At 39.6% G+C, this 21,647-nt stretch overlaps 1 protein-coding gene across 6 annotated transcripts in view; it reads left to right on the top strand.

Annotated features, from left to right (window-relative positions):
- Positions 1 to 21,647, top strand: part of TBC1D5 (TBC1 domain family member 5) — a 741,088-nt gene that overhangs the window by 573,940 nt on the left and 145,501 nt on the right. For all 6 annotated transcript variants that reach the window (XM_061587418.1, XM_061587420.1, XM_061587415.1 and 3 more), the window contains 3 exons: positions 5,116 to 5,183; positions 7,189 to 7,291; positions 20,276 to 20,364. In XM_061587418.1, coding sequence (XP_061443402.1) covers positions 5,116 to 5,183; positions 7,189 to 7,291; positions 20,276 to 20,364 — 260 coding nt within the window. The remainder of the gene's footprint in view (positions 1 to 5,115; positions 5,184 to 7,188; positions 7,292 to 20,275; positions 20,365 to 21,647) is intronic.

Below are 21,647 nucleotides of genomic sequence, written 5' to 3' on the forward strand. Positions count from 1 at the left end.
AGACAAAAGGGAGCTGAAGATGCTCTTCTCCAGAAGTGGAGCATGCTGTGTATTCATCACTCTCAGCTGATGATGTCTTGATGAGCAAGAGATCAGAGCTGGGACTTTGTTTCATTCTCTGAGAGAGTTGCCACCTGTTCTTATTCATTTAAAATAAATGTTAGTCATCAGCTCTTTTATTTAAACATTTCTGCAATTTTAAAAACAGCTGAATATACCATGATTAATTCTTCCAGTGAATATCAAGTGGAACCAATAATGGTGATATATTGCTTGTTGAACTAGTGTCTCATATTATTTTTGAAAGCAATATACAGTGCTCAGAGGGCAATATTGGACTATTCAGTGACCACAGACCCACAAACATTTTGGGAAGCTTTTTGCGTTCTGTTAGTTACTAGTGCAATAAGCCATTTTATTTAAACTTTGCATGAATACTGATCAGGGCCTTCTGCAAATGTTTGCAGCTGTGGAATTGTAAAAATATCTCAGGAATGGCTTTGGCCTTAATTGGACAATATAGTTATTGAGCGGCTCTGTAAATGTTTTGCGGTAGATTTACCATAGAGTTTATTTAAACATGGCAGGGAGACATTTGGTTGTCACACAAAAAAACCAAGCCTCACATTTCCTTTTCCCTGGTAATGTCTAGGGCAGGGGTGGGGTGGGGTGGGGTAGGGGAACATATGGCCCTCCAGATATTTTTGGACTCTTAACTCCCATCAATCCTGGCCAGCATAACTCATCTTGAGGGTCAGAGATTAGCCACCTCTAGTCTAGGAATACAGTGTGTGTGGTATGACATTATTGCACTTAATCTTAAGTGGTACCCAGGACCTGGTGCAAGATGTAAGTGTTGTTGAACCGATTGGGAGCAGTGACCTTAAAAAATGTAAATGTACTGCCTTCAAGTTGATTCTGACTTATGGCAACCCTATGAATAGGGTTTTCATGAGGCTGAGACCATAGTGCTATTAAATTAAACATAATGTAAACGGCCAAATACCAAGACAATCCAACATGGTCACATTTGACTTCAAAAGAGGAAAAAGGAAGTTGAAAGACAAAAGTCCAGAAGGTCAAATCACTCCAAAATGCTTGGGAGCTGTTTAAAAGCACAATATTAGAAGCTCAACTGGAGTGTATACCACAGATCAGGAAAGGTACCACCAGAGGATGCCAGCATGGTTAACGAGCAGAGTCAAATAAGCTATGAGAGGCAAGAAGGCATCCTTCAAAAAATGGAAGTCTTGCCAAATGAGAAAAATAAAAAGGAACACAAACGCTGGCAAAAGAAATGCAAGAAGGCAACAAGAAATGCCAAAAAGGAATTTGAGGAGCACATTGCTAAAAACATAAAAACCAACAACAACAAAATCTTCAAATACATTCAAATGAGGAGATGGTCTAGGGAGGCGGTTGGACCCTTGGATGACAAGGGAGTCAAAGGTGTGCTAAAGCAGGATAAGGAGACTGTAGAGAAGCTAAATAAATTCTTTGCATCTGTCTTCACAGTGGAGGATATAGGGCAGACCCTGGTGCCTGAATGAATTTTTGCAGGAAGGGAGTCTGAGGAACTGCACCAGATAGTGGTGATGAAGGATTAAGTTCTAGGCTTAATATACAAAATAAAAATTGTCAAATCGCTGATCTACTAACAAAAATATGCAACTTGTCCCTCAGATCTACCTCCATAACTGAGGGCTTGAAAGTAGCCAATATAACAACAATCTTTAAAAAGGCATCCATGGGGGATCCTGGAAATTATAGGTCAGATAGGTTAACAACTGTCCCAAGAAAACTGGTAGAAAGTATTGTTTCAGATCAAATAACCAAACATATAGAAGAGCGGGCCTTGCTAAAGCAGAACCAGCATGGCTTCTGCAAGGGTAAGGGCTCATTCACACAGGACCTGAACTCCTTTTTAAAGACGAAGCTTTTTCCATTGCGATGGGAGTTTAAAGATCACACTTTCTACCTTCCAATTGCTGTCTTCCATTCATACTGCAGGGAAAGAGTCAATCATGCAGCTTCCTAATGGCCACACCCTCTTAAGGTCAAACTATCACTTCCTCTGGTTACCTTGGCAACCGAGCATGCTCAGTTTGTTCCAGAGTAAGTTTCATTAAAAAAAAAAACCTCAAGTTTGAATATTTGTATTTTCAGACTCCAGCAGAAATACAAATATTTGTTTGAACAGTGTTATGCTTTTTTGCACAAGTTATGGGTGAAAGAAAAAAAAGCACCATTTCCAGCAGGCTTGCAGAATGGGAGCCAGCAGGAAATGACATAACAAAGGGAGGAGGAGGGAGTGGGCGTGGACTCGCAAACACATTGGAGCTAAGCGTCTACAAGCCCCTAGAGATACAAAGCACAGACAGTTTTTCCTTCCCTTTTCGGATTAAAATTGGATTGATTTGCTGCTGGTTAAAAGCTAAAAGCAGCGGGACACCTTCCCTTTGCCTCCTACATCATGTGATCGCTGCGAATTAAACAGGCATGCAATTAGAACCCATCTCAGATTAAATCACCATGTGAACAGGCCTTTTGTCCTGTTTCACTAATCTGAGTTCTTTGAGAGTGTCAGTAAGCATATAAATAGAGGCGATCCGGTTGACATAGCATGTGTGGACTTTCAAAAAACTTTTGACAAGGTACCTCACCAAAGAGTCCTAAGCTTAGCAGTCATGGAATAAGAGGTCCTCTTGTGCATCAGGAACTGGTTAAGTAGCAGGAAGCAGAGAGTAGGAGTAAATGGACAGTTCTCCCAATGGAGGGCTGTAGAAAGTGGAGTCTGTCAAGGATTGCTGTTGGGACCTGTGCTTTTTAACTTGTTCATACTGATGTAGAGTTAGAGGTGAGCAGTGAGGTGCCCAGGTTTGCTGCTGATACTAAATTGTTCCAAGTTGTTAAAACAAAAAGGGACTGGTAAGAGCTCCAAAAGGACCTCTCTAAATTGAGTGAATGGACGGTAAAATGGCAAATGCAGTTCAATGTAAACAAGTGTGAAGTTATACATATTGTCGCAAAAGATCTTAATTTCATGTATACGTTGATGGAGTTTGAACTGGCAGTGACTGACTAGGAATGAGACCTTGGGGTTGTTATAGGACAGCTGGATGAAGATAGGGATCCTTAGGAAAGGTATCGAAAATAAAACTGCTATTGTATAAATCTTTGGTGCATCCTCATTTGGAATACAGTGTACAGTTCTGGCCATCTCACCTCAAAAAGGATATTACACAATTGGAAAAGGTTCAGAAAAGGGCAACCAGAATGATCAAGTGATGGAGCAACTCCCGTATGAGGAAAGGTTGCAGCATTTGGGGCTTTTTAGTTTAGAGTAAAAGGTGAGTAAGAGGTGACATGATGAAAATGAAATGGACTGCCTTCAAGTCGATTCTGACTTATGGCAACCCTATGAATAGGGTTTTCATGGTAAGCGGTATTCAGAGGGGGTTTACCATTGCCTTCTTCTGAGGCTGAGAGGCAGTGACTGGCCCAAGGTCACCCAGTGAGCTTCATGGCTGTGTGGGGATTCGAACCCTGGTCTCCCAGGTCGTAGTCCAGCACTCTAACCACTACACCACACTGGCTCTCTGATAAAAGTTTGTTTTCAAATACCAGTTGCTGGAAACTGCAGAAGGAGAGATTGCTCTTTGCACTCAGGTCCTGCTTGCGGGCTTCTCATGGGCAACTGGTTGACCAGTCTGAGAACAGGATGCTGGACTAGATGGACCATTCGCCTGATCCAGCAGGCTCTTCTTATGTTGTTATGTTCACTACACGTTTCTTGTTCCTACAAAGAGCAACCAGTAAAGTGGGGGAAGGGGGGAAGAAAGTCGTAGCACATGGTTATCGTACCATGTGTCTTTTATTAGTAAATGTTACTGAGGAGAGAGGAGAAGGCAATGTGGAGGTGCTGGTTTTGATAGCTACACGTCTCGTAAAGTCAAGTTCCACCCTTATTCATAAGTGAACAACAAGGTCAGCAGCAAACACTCCACAAATGTTTGCAATTACAATTCAGAGTGTTTTACGTATTTATGCAAGCTAGAAATAAAAGAGAGAAATGCTGTGGTAATACTAGGTTCCAGCCTCAGGGTTTAGCTTTCCAGCTGGGATTAACTTTCAGCAACTAATTTTAAAATTAGTATAAAGCCACAGTTCTAATAAGAGGCAACCAAAATTACTTTTTTAATCAGTACCTGAGATATTTTAGGGCAACTGGTGGATCAGGATTGTGATTAGGAGCTTAGGATCAGGCAAAAGATAGATCAGGAACCATGTGTCATAGTATATAATAGGCAAATAAAAGCCAAATATGTCATTTATGGTATAGTATATTAATCACATACCTAGCTGAAATAAACATACTTTGTTTCTGAGGCTGTTTTTTATATATAAAAAGTCAAAAATTTAGTCAGGTGTTTAGAAAATTAGAAGTAGCTGTTCCTCTTTCAGAATATTCCTTTTTTTCAGTATTACTTGCAAATATTATATAAATGTACTGCAGAGTGGGAGCTTAACTTATTGAAAAAGTACTTGCTTTCCATGTAGAAGGTTCCAGACTCAGTCCCTGGCATCTTCAAAGAACAATGGAAATAGTTCTGCAGGAAGATGTTGATAGGACTGAAGTAAATGTGGCAGTAGTCTGATTGGTTACAGGCAGCGTATATGTTCATAAATGTTTTATACCAAACCAAACCAAATAATCTACTGTAAAATGCAATCAATTGCAGAGCTCTCAGCAAATGCTCCTTCTACTCAGAGCACCATTTTCTCTCCCCCAGGTTTTTATTCCACAATTGCATAGTTCATTTGAGCCAATAGACACAATCAAAAGAAAGGCATGTGTACCTATTATAGAATTACATCTTGCTACTTTCTTATTTCAGTGGGACTTAAGTATATGCAGCACTCTCTGAATTGCAACCTAGGTGTGGTGTTTTTTAATGCAATTTGATCAAAAGGACAAAAGTTCCCAGAGTCTGATCTTCACTGGTACTGCATGTTTTCAAGCAGCAGAGATGCAACATGTTTATAATTTGTAGAAACTCTATATAAACAATCAGTTTTATTCCGTGTTTCACATAATTATCTGCTCTTTTTCAGAGTCTTTGGAACAAATTTTTTCAGGACAAAGAACTTCGAGGAATGATTGAACAAGATGTGACGAGAACGTAAGTAGTATTTTTAAACATTCATACAATTACATTGCTGTGGATTGACAATGTTCAGCCTTAAGGTAATATCCAGACTTACCTGTACTTTATTATTTATTACTATGCATTTATTTAAGATATTTTTATACTACTTTTCAGGTGAACCTCACAAAACTTTTTACATAACTATACAATAAAACAGTAAAGACAAGCTACAAGGAAAAAAGCTTTTTGAAAGCTAGAGCAAGGTGGTTTTTGAATAGGACTGTGGAGACGGCTTCAGGAGGGATGGGCTACCTCAGCTGGGACATTTGGGAACTAGATGGTGGGCAACTGTCCAAGCTGTTGTTTCTCTCATTCTCTCATACCTTCAGGGCATGATCGTCCTTAGGTAGCCCTTTGGTGGTGGTTGAGAGAGGATGAGTCTAGTTGATAGGCAGCTCTTGCTTCTCTCCCCACCCTTCTCACCCAAAATAAAATATGACAGAAAAGCTGACGCTGGCAGAGCTTACGCACAGGTGAAAGGCAGTAGTGGGCCAGATACAGCCTTCTGGGCCAAACTTTTATTTATTCTTTTCTTTAAAAAATCTGAACAACTTTTTGGTGAGATCAGATCTTTAAGACGATTTATAGCAGTTCTTCTGGGGATGGAATCGCTACCCCAGGGAATAACAGGTGCTTAAAGAAAAAGACAGAATTCAACAAAATCTAGATCATTGTTTTACATTTGTCTTTCTTGGTTCTGAACCTCCAAGGGATATCTGGGAGCTATTGAAGTGGGTTTATTGTAAATTAATATTACGAGGCAATGCATTTTTAAAATCCCAATTCAGTGAGAAAGAAAAAAGAATGAGAGGAACTGACAGATCTTGTGACTAAATTATGTTTATAATACAAGATTGAACAGATGATTTTCTGTAATTCTTAACACTTAATCAATAAAAAGTGATGTGTAATTAGTGAGAAATGTCATTCATCTAAAGGAATTTTGCATTTCTATTTTTGTATATTACTTTGTTACTGTCAGAGATGCTTTTTAAAATGTTCCTTATTACCATTGTAATTGTTCTTTCATCTCTTTAGTCCTTGGGTCATTCCTGTTAAGGAACTTATCAAAGCTAGAACTCAGTTTTGGAAAATATTTTGTCAGAGAGTTAGAACAATGATTGCACTGAGTAACTCCAAAGCATCTCATTGTTATATTCGTTATATAGTGTGTTACTTTTCTAATTGTAACATAGCCCTTTACTGATACTTGAGATGAGAAAATAGTTTCTATGGATTTTAAAATGCAAAATTCAGCTTGATACCTTTTCTATTTATAGAATTGGTAGGCAAAAAATAAAACAATGTACAGGAAATATTGACAACCCTTATTGCTTTATTTTGTGTGACTGTGCCCTAGCTGTATTTTCAAATGCATGTATGCTGTTAGATGTATAATTAAAATCTGAGTATGCTTTCATGTAAATTTTCCCAGATGGTATTTTTTGTTTTTAAATGGGAACAGTGCAGGATGCTTAAGATTATATAAATATCTAAGTTATAATTGGGGAATTAAAGTTTGGATAGTTATATTAGTTATGGAGCCATTGTAAAAAGAACATTACACTTTCACTTTGGCAAAGAGAATATGTTTAGGATGAATGTGTTTGTCTTTAGTATATTATGCTAGTAAATGGAAAACCCACATATAGAGCCATCTAAAATTGCATCTTTACACCATTTTTCTCTCTACTGCTGTTCTTTCACTTTTATCTTACACAAATCACATGTAGATGCAGTTTTCCTCACAGCCCATATAAATGTCAAATCAACCTGTGGCAAAGTATTCTAAATAATGTTGTTAATAGCATTGTGTAGTTAATAGTATTTAAAACATAAATATTGTAGTCATAGAACATAAGAAACAACCTTGTAAGATTGTTTCTTTAAAAGACTATTTGGAAATCAGAAAACCTAAGACAAATTTGTAAACTTTGTGGTCTACATCAGTGATGTTTTTTTCTTTTTTCTTTTTCAGGTTTCCTGAAATGCAATATTTCCAAGAAGAGAATGTGAGAAAGATTCTTACAGATGTTCTTTTCTGTTATGCTCGGGAAAATGAGCAGTTACTTTATAAACAGGTAATGAAACCATTGTACAGGTGGTATTCATTGCCTCAACTTTTTTTTTCTACACACCTGACAATTGATTGAACAATAATATTGGTTTTATTGTCTCCAAAGTTGTGTGCTGTGGCTCAGGCAATCAAAGAACTGCTTGTTAACTGTGTGGTAAAGAAAGCAAACCATTCCAGCACATATGCTCCCCACTCAAGATAAGACATTCTCCCAGATTGTTTTCTTCAGTGCTGCTAAATCTTACTTTCTAACTTTTTTAAATTTAAAAAACTTTGTGTTACCAATTAACTAATAAGAGCTTTCTCTGCTCCTCTTCATAAATTGCAAACATACGTACCAAATGTTTATTTTCTGTAAACAACGATCGGATCCAGGCTAACAGTAGAACCCTATAGCAGTCTACTCAGAAGTAAGCCCCATTTAGTTCACTGGGGCGCACTCCCAGATAAAGTGAGTATAGGACTGCAGCCTTAAAAAGTTGAACTTAGGGTCCACTGAAATTAACGGGGCAAGTGACTTCAGTCCTATTGATTGCGAATGGGAGCTAAGTACAACTAACTTTGACTGAAACCAATCCAAAGTATAGACTTGTTTACCTAGATTTTAGTGGTAAAACATAAATTAGTGGCATTTTATCTGTATATGCAACAAGAGAATACCATGGAATATGATGTAAGCAATTGAAAATACTTTTGCCACACACTTGCAGAAAATCCTTGAAACCTGTTAACAAGTAAGAAAAAAGGATTAGTGTCTGTGTTATGCTTGCAGAAACTATACAAAGGAACTCAATTGTAAATTCAGTTCATCTTTCTAATTAGAGTATATTATGTTGCTGAAAATATAAACGCTTTCAAGCTAAGCATGTACTTTGGAAGAATTTTATTAACCTTGACTTGATTCTTCCAGAGTAAGTTGCTTGAAAAGTCTGAGATTGAATTTATCCAGTAACATGTTTTGAGAAAGACAGTAACATTTATATTCACAGATAAGGCTACGGTTAAGTATAATCATCCTCAACTATGGTCTGAAAGCGCATGAGGCTTAACTGAAGCTAAGCAGGTCTGGGTCTGGTCAGTGCCTGGATGGGAGACCGCCTGGGAACCCCATGTATGCTGCCTTGGGTTCTATGATGAAAGAAAGGTTGGGTATAAATATAAGAAATAAATAATAAATTGTTTATCAATACAGCTATTTTTGCTTTAAATGCATACAATGGAGCACGTCTGTTCCCAGCTATTCTGTGATACGAGCTTTTCATCATTTTGTTTATGGTTATTTCTGCCCTCTAAATCAGGGGTAGCTAACATGGTGCCCTCCATATGTTATTGGAAGATGTTATTCCATCATCCCTGACCATTGACCATGTTGGTTGGGGCTGATGGGAGCTGAAGTCCAGCAATATTTGGGAGGGCATTCATGTAAATAAATAAGAACAATAACAGTAGCAGAATAATAAAACATAAAATGAAATGAAACAGAACAGTATAATCAGAAAAATGCAATTTGACATAAACCAATTTAACCAGAATTTAAAAGGGTTAGGGTAATGAAAATGATGTCATCTAGTGCCAAGAAAACATAAAAGTGAGTGATAGGCCAGTCTCCATTGAGAGAGCATTCTAAAGGTGGGGTACCATGACTGAGAATACTTGCTCCCCATTTTCTACCCACCTCATATCAGAAAGGGGGATGGCTGGAATAAGGTCTCCAAATATTACCATAGTTTACAGCAGGCTATCGTGATACTAGATTATCCTTCAGATATCCAGGTTCTAAGTCATGTAGGTTTTTAAGGTGAGCTACCAGTACTTTGTGCTCAATAAACTGGCAGCAGATGAAATTGTTTAAAGACCATTGAGAAATATTCCCATCAACCTCCCTATCTCTCTTGTGGACCCAATCTGTGGGCCCTGAGGAGGGCCAATCCGCCCTGTCCCAAAGTTGGGACCACCGACCCCACCCTGGATCCGTCCCCAAAATTATTCTGGGGATTGGACTAAGGTGGTTTTTATTAAAAATGTGGTGATGGGGGGAGAAGGAGATGCTATGTCTCTTCCCCCCCCCCCGGACTGAGAGCAGGCAGGTACAAATTTGGGCTGGAATAATTTTACTTACCAGCAGGTAAACAGGACAATTCCATCCTGAGTGTTGCTGGTTGCTGCTGCTTCTCTGCATGTAGGGAAGCCACCCGTGAATGAGCAGCAACCAGCACCACACAGGATGAATCCTTCAGCTGATAAGCAAGAGAATTCCCTACTGTGGGGTGCTGCTGCTCCTTTGCGAGAGGCTTCCCTGCTTACGGGGAAGACTCTCACCAAGGGGATTTGGTGCACAGGGCTGAGGGAAGCCTGACAGAAAAGAGGAGAGATTGGGCAGAAAAGGCAGGCACCTGCCTTGTCCCACAAAGAGTTGCCTTTCCTGCCTGACTTCCCTTCTGCTCATGCCTGCCTCTTCTTTCTGCCCTACACCCCGCCCTCTACAGATCAGTCTGTTCCACCGTACTCAACCCATTGCAGTCTGGGGCTATCTCAGCCCAACCCGGCCAAGGCCCAAGTGCCTCTGAAGTGGCACCAAAACATGGCTAAATCATACATAAAATGAAAAAATACAGTTAAAATGCAATGCCATGATAGTTTTTTTTATTTATTGCATTCCATTATAGCAATTTTATTATTACATTTATATCCCACCTTTCCTCCAAGTAGCTCAAGGTAGTATATATGGTTCTCCCCCTTCTCATTTCATCCTGTGAGGGAGGTTATGCTGAGAATGTCTGGCCAAAGGTCACCCTCTGAGCTTTGTGTCTGAGTGGGGATTTGAACCATGGTCTCCTAGGTCCTAGCCCAGTGTACTAAACATTACACCACACTGGTTCTCCCATGCAATAACCTCCTGTGCAAACTTTATCTGTGAGGTCAAGCAACGAATCCAGCCTGGTTTTACTCTGCTATCCAATCATAGGAAGCATTGGCTGAGTATATTAAAAGATGCTATACTTAGAACATTATAACTTGGTGAAGCATAAGGAAAGAATTAGGTGAAATATAATCTGTGTAAATATTATCTGAAGCAGGCAGGCATATTTGATCCAGTCCACTATTCACTTGACATAATTGAAAATTATCTTGAAGAGCTTTGATATGTGGTATTTCTTATAGAGATGAACCCAGACTGCTTATTTTCAGGAATGTGTTCCATTTCTGTTGAAGGATAGATTGGTACAAGAATTGCTCTTTCAGTATATTAACAAGCAAGCAATATTTCCTTCTTTTGTACAGCTTAACTATCCTCTCCTTGTGCTGAAAATATTATAGATTATTTACAAAAGATAATACCTTACTGCATAAGAATTGAGTCTTTAGTCAAATCAACTGGTTTTTTTAAAAAAACTTTGAGTTTCCTCACAAGCTGTTAAAGCTATTATTTTGTTCTAGGTGACACCCCGTTTAACATAGACCATATTGTTAATAGTTATGGGGTTTTATTGAATTAATGAGATTGTTATCATGTTGTAGAATGTCTTGCTGAGTTAATTGAAACTGCAGAGATTATATAAATGGTATTAATGAACTTTGACTGCCTTGTGCCTCTGCTTTAATAAAGACTGCTTGGTGGGCTAAATGAACATCGGCAGATAAAAGAACAGGTTCAATTTTCTGAGCCTACAGGCTGTTAACAAAGAAAACTTTTTCACCTCTGTTTGAAGAGTGTCATTTCCACATTGTGGTAATTGTAAAAGATGGTTGTTCTAGGGCTAAAGGGACTGGATAAAACACTAAATATTTCTGTGGCTGTGCTTAATAAATTAATAACTGTACTTGATATTAACTGCAATAGCAAGGATTTATTGAGTGGTGCTGAATTGCTTCACAGTGAAGTTACTTGTTATATTTGTTTACTTTTTTCATTTCAACTTCACTTCCTACTTTGACCTCATCTTCCTTAATTATTCTGCTAGGTAAGTTGACCATCTTAATTCACTCTAGTAATATCTTAATGCCACTGCCTCAAGGAATCCTCTGCGTTCAAGATGTCTCATCCTGATGGCATCGGGCCTATGGGATGCCTGTTTATGTTCATTTGCAAGCATATGCACTACTATCTTGTGCCTGTATTCTGCAAAAAGCCTAACAGAGCAACATCCCTGCCTACTACTCTGCATTTTTACACAGTTACCAATGATGCTCAATGTCAGGGTGTTAACTTTTATGCCCTTTTCTTGGTATCCCAAGATTTTCTGACTATTATTGTGTATGCCCTTAGAGATGACCTGAAAACAAAACAGGACACATATAGGATGTGGAAAGAAGGCCAGGCCACAAAGGAAGAGTACAGGCAGGTATCATGGAATTGCAGGGATGGCGTCAGGAAGGCTAAAGCTGGGAATGAGCTGAGGTTAGTGAGAGATACTAAAAGCAACAAAAAAGCTTTTTTCAGGTACGTCCATAGTAAAAGACAGAGAAAAGAAATGGTGGCACAGTTACTCAACGAGGATGGCAAAATGATAACAGATGACAAAGAAAAGGCAGAAGTGCTCAATTCCTACTTTGGCTCAGTCTTCTTCCAAAAAAGGGTCTATGACCCTCCCGGGAAACATGAAGTAGAAGGGGCAGGATTGGAGCTTGAGATTGATAGACAAACTGCCAAGGAATACCTAATCACTTTGAACAAGTTCAAATTGGCAGGGCCTGATAAACTGCATCCTAGAGTATTGAAGGAACTGGCTGAAGAACTCTCAGAACCGTTGTCTATTGTCTTTGAGAAATCATGGAGGACTGGTGAAGTGCCAGTTGACTGGAGGAGTGCTAATGTTGTCCCTATCTTCAAAAAGAGCAAAAAGGAGGAACCAGGGAACTACAGACCATTCAGCCTAACATCAATCCCTGGAAAAACTCTGGAGAAGATTATAAAACAATCAATCTGTAAGCACCTTGAAAACAATGCAGTGATTACTAGGAGCCAACATGGATTTATGAAGAACAAATCCTGCCAAACTAATCTTATTATTATTATTGTTTATTACATTTGTATACCGCCCCATAGCCGAAGCTCTCTGGGCGGTTTGCAACAATTAAAAACATTAACAACAAATATACAAATTTAAAAACACTTTAAAAAAAACACTTAAAAAAAACAATTTAAGTATATATCCTAAAATGCCTGGAAGAAGAGAAGACATGATACAAACAAATCACAATGCATGCTCAATAAACAGTGGGAATGATATAACCTCTCCACAAACTTATCTCGTTTTTTGATCGGGTAACCTCCCTTGTAGACTGTGGGAATGATGTGGACATAATATATCTCGACTTCAGCAAAGCTTCTGACAAAGTGCCCCATGATATTCTGATTAGCAAGATAGCTAAATGTGGGCTGGATGGAACAACTATCAGGTGGATCCACAGTTGGCTCTAGAGTCGTACTCAAAGAGTGCTTATCCATGGTTCCTTCTCAAACTGGGCGGAAGTAACTAGTGGGTTACCAGAGGGCTTGGTCCTGGGCCCAGTGCTCTTCAACATTTTTATTAACGACTTGGATGAAGAGGTACTGGGCATGCTTATCAAATTTGCAGATGATACAAAATTGAGGGGCATAGCTAATACCGTGGAAGACAGAAACAAAATTCAAAGGGACCTTGATAGGCTGGAGCATTGGGCTGAAAACAACAGAATGAAATTCAACAGGGATAAATGCAAAGTTCTACACTTAGGAAAAAGATGGGGGATACTTCACTCAGCAATACAACATGTGAGAAGGATCTTGGAATTATCATTGATCACAAGCTGAATATGAGCCAACAGTGTGATGTGGCTGCAAAAAAGGCAGATGGTATATTAGGCTGCATTAACAGAAGTATAGTTTCCAAATCACATGAAGTATTAGTTCCCCTCTTGATGGCCTTATAGGCCCCTTCCAACTCTACTTTTTTATGATACTATTCCCTCCTTTCACAGCACAGTTTGCATTACAGAAAGACATCTCACTTTGGACATGGCTCTTGGACTCCAGTGGCCACTAGCACAAATGGTTAATATAATCCTGAATGAAGTATTTGTGTATTTAGTTCCTTATGGCATTTGTATAAGCCTCCCAATAACATTGTCTTCTGGGTTTTACAAAGTTAAAACAATAAAATGCAAGATTAAAATGCGATATTGTAGAACTTGGTGCCCACAACTGGTAACCATGCAGCTGCTGTTCTCCACTATGTGTCCCTTTGTCTCCCCTTTGATGAGTTGCCCCAGAGCAGTAGCTCCAAGCTGTTCGGCCATCTTCCTTCCATCATTTGCCACCCATAGCAGCTGCCTGGTCCAATGGAAAGCCACTTGAATTGCATTCTAGAGTATTGAAGGAACTGGCTGAAGAACTCTCAGAACCACTGGCTATTATCTTTGTGAAATCGTGGAGGATGGGTGAAGAGCTGAATGACTGGAGGAGGGCTAATGTCCCTATTTTTAAATGGGCAAAAAGAAGGAACTTGGGGGCTACAGACAAGTCAGCCTGATATCAATCCCTGGGAAAATTCTGGAGCAGATTATAAAGCGGTCAGTCTGTAAGCACCTTGAAAACATGGCTTTATCAAAAATAAATCCTGCCAGACTTATCTTTTGATTGGGTAACCTCCCTTGTAGACTGTGGGAATACTCTAGACATAATATATCTTGACTTCAGGAATGCTTTTGACAAAGTGCTCCATGATATTATGATTAGCAAGCTAGCTAAATGTAGTCTGGATGGAACAACTGTCAGGTTGATCCACAGTTGGCTACAGAATCATACTCAGAGTGCTTATCAGTAGTTCCTTCTCAAACTGGGGGAAGTTAATGAGCGGGGTAGTGCAGGGCTCCGTCCTGGGCCCAGTGTTCGTCAACATTTTTATTAATGGCTTTGGTAAGGAGGTACAACGTATGCTTATCAAATTTGTAGATGATACAAAATTGGGAGGGATAGCTAACACCCTGGAAGACAGGAACAAAATTCAAAGGGATCTTGATAGGCTGGGACATTGGGCAGAAAACAACAGAATGAAATTTAATAGGGATAAGTGCACGTTCTACACCTTGGATAAAAAATCCAAATGCACAGTTATAAGATGGGGAATCCTTGGCTTAACAATACTACATGCTTGTTGTTGATCACAAGCTGAATATGAGCCAACAGTGTGATGTGGCTGCAAAAAAAAGGCAAATGCTATTTTAGGCTGCATTAACAGAAGTACAGTATCGTTTCCAAATTGCATGAAGCATTTAGTTCCCCTCTATTCGGCACTGGTTAGGCCTCATCTTGAGTTCTGTGTCCACTTCTGGACACAGTCCTTTAAGAAGGATGCAGACAAACTGGAACAGGTTCAGAGGAGGGCGACAAGGATGATAAGGGGACTGGAAACAATGCCCTATGAGGAGAGACTGAAAGAACTGAGAATGTGTAGCCTTGAGAAGAGAAGACTGAGCATTCTTTAAGTACTTGAAAGAACATAGAGGAGGGCCAGGATCTCTTCTTGATCGTTTCAGAGTACAGGACATAGAATAATGGGCTCAAGTTACAGGAATCCAGATTTTGGCTGAACATCAGGAAAAACTTCCTAACTGTTAAAGCGATACACCAATGGAATCAATTACCTAAGGAGGTAGAGAGCTCTCCAGCACTGGAGGCATTCAATAGGCAGCTGGACAGCCACCTGTTGGGAATGCTTTGATTTGGATTCCTGCATTGAGCAGGGGGTTGGACTCTATGGCCTTATTGGCCCCTTCCAACTCTATGATTCTATGTGGTATTTTTTACTGAGGCATATAATGCCACCTCAGTGACTAGGAGTGCCTTTTACCAGCTTTGGCTGGTGAGACAGCTGCGGCCGTTTCTGGACCGGGATAGCCTGACCACTGTTGTCCACGCACTGGTAACCTCCAGGCTGGATTACTGCAATGCGCTCTATGTGGGGCTGCCCTTGAGGTTGGTCCGGAAGCTGCAGCTGGTGCAAAATGCGGCGGTGAGACTGCTCACTAGAGCAGGGTATCGCCAACATGTCACCCCACTACTGAAAGAATTGCACTGGCTGCCCATTTGCTACCGGGCCAAGTTCAAGGTTCTAGTACAAAGCCCTATACAGCTCAGGACCAGGATACCTGAAAGACCATCTTATCCTTTACATACCCAGTCGAGCTCTGCGCTCTGCAGGTGAGGGCCTCCTGCAGATACCATCTTATCAGGATGTTCGTTCTGTACAATATAGGAAACGGACCTTTAGTGTGGCAGCACCTACCCTGTGGAACTCCCTCCCTTTGAATATTAGGCAGGCGCCATCTCTGCTATCTTTTCGGTGCCTTTTGAAGACTTTTCTTTTTCAACAAGCCTTTTAAGTTGAGAGCTGTCTGTGTCAGAATTGCTTAATATGTTTTTTAATAATGTTTTTAACCCTTTTAAAAAAGTTTTTAAAATGTTTTTAACACTGTTTTATCTTAAAGTATTTTAAGATTTGTTTTTATGATGTTTTAAAGTGTTTTTAGTGCCTTGTTTGCCGCCCTGGGCTCCTGCTGGGAGGAATGGCGGGAGACAAATTAAATAAATAAATAAATAAATAAAACATCATCACCATCATCAGTGTTGGCTGACTTGTCAGAAGGAAATTTGGAGAAGAAAAATGTGCAATGACTGCATTGGATTGAAAGAAGGGAAAATGCCCTTGAGCAGCTGAGAGAGAAAAGGGGTGTGTGTTGAAGATGGCATGGGTGATGTTCTTATTGGTTTTTAAAGAGAAAAGCTGGGGTGCAATTAGCCCTTGATGGGATTTAGAGTGTTTTTAATTGATGGGTATGATATCTGGTGGGGAGAGGAGGTTCCGTGACAGTGCCAGCCTGCTGTCTGTTTGGGTTGTCCTATCTGTAGAAGAGACAGAGCTTGGAAAAGTTACTTTTTTGAACTACAACTCCCATCAGTCCCAGCCAGCATGGCCACTGGATTGGGCTAATGGGAGTTGTAGTTCAAAAAAGTAACTTTTCCAAGCTCTGAGAAGAGAATACTATTTTTAACACATCTTACTCTCTTATAAATCTTACTTGCTGCAAACAGTAATTTTAATGAGGAAAGTGATTGAGAGATGTCACAACCCAGCAGAAGGAAAGGAGTTAACTGCTGCTCTTTGCCAAAAGTTGTTCATACTTCTTGCAAACTTTGAAAACTACACAAAGCTAACTTTATTTCCATTTAGTGAGAATATTATTTGGCAACAAAAACAATGAGAGTACCATTTTTATGTAGCAGCTCACCATCCCAACAGTTTTTGAAAGTATATTTAATTCAAAATATTATTTAATATTCATCCAATTTGAAGTCCTTCAGAACATTTTAGGCTGCAATCCTAAGCACATTTTTCTTAGGGTAATTCCAGTTGAGCACAGTTACTACTGACTTAACATGTGTAGAATTGCTCTGCAAGAACTGTCTCTAGGAGAGTTTGCTTGCTTCCTTATTCCCTATCTTCTCCCAATAAGCCAAGCCTTCTGTCCAGTGGAATACACAAGGGAAATCCAGATTTGAATGGAATTGCATCGAAATGTTCCTAAATTGATGTCTTCTGTAAATCATCAGAACCATCTGTGTTAAGATTTTCATGTTAATTAGATGTGTTCCTTAAACTTCTTAGGCTGAACTTCCTAGGAGTAAGCACCACTGAACCCAATGGGAGTCAACATGCATGGGATCAGTGGGTTGTGTATTGAGGGGCTGGCAGGTTGCATAGAAAGGCTACATAAGTTAGTAACAATTAATGGATGCCATTTGCAAATACAATATAAGGCAGGTTTGCCAGTTTCAAAGTTTTTAGCTTTGTTTACTAAATACAAGTAAGATAACATGTTCTAAAAACATGTTAGATTGCACTGTAGGGCATCCAAAAAAAAAATCACATGCAAACTGAAAATTTTCCAGTGCAAATTAGCCTAGTTTCTATCAGAACACCACCAAAAAAATCTGATTCATAATATTCTGGAAAATATCACTGTATACTGCACAAAGAAATATGACTCTATATTGAATGGCTTTTGATTTGATTTAAAAGTGCATTACGGCCATTGTATTCTAAAAATTTACATACTGTATTTAAATTCATGAGATGTGAACCTAACTGGTGTATCATTGCAACATATGACTTGTAGCTCCTTTTTCAAAACATAGATGTGCTTGTTTTGAGTGTACAGTTTTCAGTTTAACAAATTATTGCACAGGAATGTTCCATAGAAGAAGCTAAAATTCTAATCTCACCACCCACATGGTTCTTTCTTTCTTTTGCATGTGCCTTCACTTAGTCTCTTAATACATTATTGTTGAACTCTCCATTTTTTTCTGTTACTGAACCAGACTATCTTTCTAACTTCAGGATTACTGTCAGGTTGAATGGCAAAGCCATAGGGTGACTCTAGTGCAGCAGAGATCAAAAATGGAAGCTCCTGAGAGCTGTCCTACTGATGCAAGTAGTAAAGTGCTTGACCCTTGCTGCTGGTGTTCCTAGTTTGAAAACCCTAGTATCTTACAGCTGGATTCTATGGTAGAAGGGTAGTTCTTGCAAGACCAGGCAAGGGACAGCATGACACAGTACCAGAGAATTTTCTGCACATGAACTAAACACATGCAACTAGATTTATGGGACTGTTCACCTGTCGATGTGCTGAACCGTTGCCTGGCCGTGACAATGGACTGGATGAGAGTTAACAAACTGAAGCTCAATCCAGACAAGACTGAGATGCTGTTGGTGGATGGGTTCTCTGATTGGATGGTGGATATATACCCTGTCCTGGACGGGGTTACACTCCCCCTAAAGGGGCAGGTTCGTAGTCTGGGAGTCTTTTTAGACTCTTCCCTCTCACTTGAGGCTCAAGTAGCCTCGGTGGCTATTTGAGTAAAGAGGACCTTACATCAGTGGTACATGCTCTGGTAACCTCACGTTTGGATTACTGCAATGCGCTATACGTAGGGCTACCTCTGAAGACAGTTCAGAAGCTACAGCTAGTGCAAAACGCGGCAGCCAGACTGCTAACAAGGACCAAGCGGTCCGAGCATATAACACCTGTTCTGGCCCGCTTGCACTGGCTGCCAATACGTTTCCGGGCCAGATTCAAAGTGTTGGTATTAACCTATAAAGCCTTATACGGTGTGGGACCACGTTACCTTGTGGAACGCCTCTTCCGATATGAACCGGCCCGTACACTACGTTCTACTACGAAGGCCCTCCTCCGGGTTCCAACTCATAGGGAGGCCCGGAGGGTGGTGACAAGATCTAGGGCCTTCTCAGTGGTGGCCCCCGAACTATGGAATAGTCTCCCCGAGGAAGTGTGCCTGGCGCCAACTCTGCTTTCTTTTCGGCGCCAGGTTAAAACCTTCTTATTCTCTGAAGCATTTTAATTTAAATTGATTTAATTTTAAAAAATGTTATTGTATTGATTTTAGATTGCATTATTTTTGTACTATATTGTGTCATTTATTGTATTTGTTATGTTATTGTATTGCCATGTTCACCGCCCAGAGAGCTATTGCTAGTCGGGTGGTATATAAATTTAATAAAAGAAAAATAATAATAATAAAAGAAATGAGTAACAGCAGGATCAGTTACACTCATATCATGGCCCTACCTCAATTTAGATATCTCCTTTATAGTAGCTGAATGGAATAAATATAATATGCCAGAATTAATAAAGAATTTGTACTGCTTCAGAAGATGAAAGATTTTGACTGAACCAAACTAATCAAAACAGAAAGTCTTCCATTGTACCTGATAGTTGCTTGACCCTAACCAATAGTGAACAATGCCCATCAGCTTCTGCTGAGTCAAGGTTTGTTTTATTAGCAATGCATGGATTCTCAGGGGGATGGTAGGAGCTAGATGCCCAATCATTATTGATTTTTTTCTTCTCCTACATTCTCAGCATATCTGTTTGTAAGCATTCTTTCCAATATGACCTCAAAACATTGTTTTATGACTGGGTCTGCAAGTTACTGGCATGAGCAAAAATTAGGCAACGTTTAAACTGTTCTTTTGTATTCAAAAGAACATGTAATATTGTGAACTAGTGACAGTTTAAAGTTGCAAGAAATTGAGCTACTTCTATGCTGCCCTTTTCTTTAACCAAAAGCAGAAGGCACTCTGAAAGGTTGGGAAAAGATAATAAAAGCCTTTTAAAAATATTTACTAATGTTTAGTATAAAAAGAATGGAAATTTAACATGTATTTGTACAGGATAGTCTCAATACCTCTTCTTTTTATTTTGTCAATTTCTTTTGGAGCTTTGTAGATGGCCCTAACCAATGTTGTGATATTATGTGAGGTGAATGTATAGAAGAAAAGAAAAAATCTTTTGGCTGAATTTGTCAGATAGACCTAGCTGATCAGTCTAACAGAGGTGCATTTTACTAAATGTGTCTTACATTTACATTGGTAAAGCTGCAACCCCCTCTTTACATGGTCCTGTATTTATTGGACAGTATACATAAGCAAATATGCTGTGCTTGGTGCATATGGATTTCTCATCTTAGCTGAGTGAATTGGGATACTGTATATAACTTTTGGGTTCCTTCTAACCCCATATTCTGGAAATAGTTCTATACGTGACATCAATCACTGATGTTCCCACTCTGGAAAACTATGAAACCACATTGGTTGTTTTTCTTAGTTGACCTCTATGCACGTCTTTATGAGAAAGCCCCTAACTGCTCAATTTTTAAATAAAGTAATTCTTTACATAGATTTTGATGTTGCTACTGAGTGATAAATTCTGGTCTATTAACATATTTCTATTCCCATTAAAAAAAAAACCCCACTCAATTTCCTGTCTACTTTATAGGAGAGTAAACAGTTGTTGTTACTATAATTTACAGTAACTATTGGATAGTAATAATTTTTATGTTAAGATAATTTTTTCTGGCTTAATGTGACAGATGTGGAAAATCCTTGGTACATGAAATAAAATCTTGATTCCCCCCCTTAAATTGTAGGGTATGCATGAACTCTTGGCACCTATTGTCTTCATTCTGCACTGTGACCACCAAGCCTTTCTACATGCAAGCGAAGCTGCACAACCAAGGTAGATATCTTATATTTCTACATTGTATTAACCTGGTCCTGAAACCTTTTAGCCCCCTGCACTACTCACTTGCATTACTGAGGAAGGAAATTCTGTTGGTGGATGAAGAGAAAGTAATAAGAACATAAGAAGAGCTCTGGTGGTTCAGGCCAAAGCCCATCTAGTCCAGCATTTGGTTCTCTCAGTGGCCAACCTGGGAAGCCCACAAACAGGACCTGGGTGCAACAGTGCTCTCCCAGAAACTGTTATTACAAGGCATACTACCTCCAGGCCTTGGGGTTGTAGTATGACAGCTTGATGAAGATGTCGACCGGGTGTGTGGCGGCTGTGAAAAGGGCAAATTCCATGATGGGGATCATTAGGAAAGGTATTGAAAACAAAACTGCTATTGTATAAATCTTTGGTGTGGCCTCATTTGGAATACTGTGTACAGTTCTGGTCCCCTCACCTCAAAAAGGGTATTGTAGAGTTAGAAAAGGTTCAGAACAGGGCAACCAGAATGATCAAGGGGATGGAGGACATCCCTATGAGGAAAGGTTGCAACATTTGAGGCTTTTTAGTTTAGAGAAAAGACGCGTAAAAGGTGACATGACAGAAGAGTATAAAATTATGCATGGCATGAAGGAAGTGGACAGATAGAGCTGAATGTTGGAAGATTCAGGACAGTCAAAAGCAAGTACTTCTTCACACAGTGCATAGTTAAACTGTAGAATTTGCTCCCACAACAGGCAGTGACGGTCACCAAATTGGATGGCTTTACAAGAGGATGAGATAATTTCATGGAGGATAAGGCTATCAATGGCTACTAGCTATGATGGCTGTGCTCTGCCTCCTTAGCTGAAGGTAGTATGCTCCCAAATACTAGTTGCTGGAAACTTCAGGAGGGTAGACTGCTCTTGCCCTCAGGGCCTGCTTACAGGCTTCCCATGGGCATCTGGTTGGCCACTGTGAGAACAGGATGCTGGACTAGATGGGCCACTGGCCTGATCCAGCAGCCTTTTCTTATGTTCTTATTATTTTTCTTAAAAATTCTCAATATGATAGAATAAGGGCACTGTTTATAATTGGAATTGTATGTCATTGCACTTTTTTATCCAAATTTTTGATCCAGCATGGGTGTTTCATTTTTTCTTTTGAATTAGATCATATCCTGCGGGGCAAAGACCCTGCAACCTATGCACATGAGGGATGGGGCAAGACTCCAGTACTACTAAATAAATGATTGGTGCTACTAGCTTTGATATTGCTAATCATTACTTAGAAATGGAAAGAATAAGTCCAGA

Source organism: Rhineura floridana, chromosome 10, assembly GCF_030035675.1.
Source record: "Rhineura floridana isolate rRhiFlo1 chromosome 10, rRhiFlo1.hap2, whole genome shotgun sequence".
Lineage (NCBI taxonomy): Eukaryota > Metazoa > Chordata > Lepidosauria > Squamata > Rhineuridae > Rhineura > Rhineura floridana.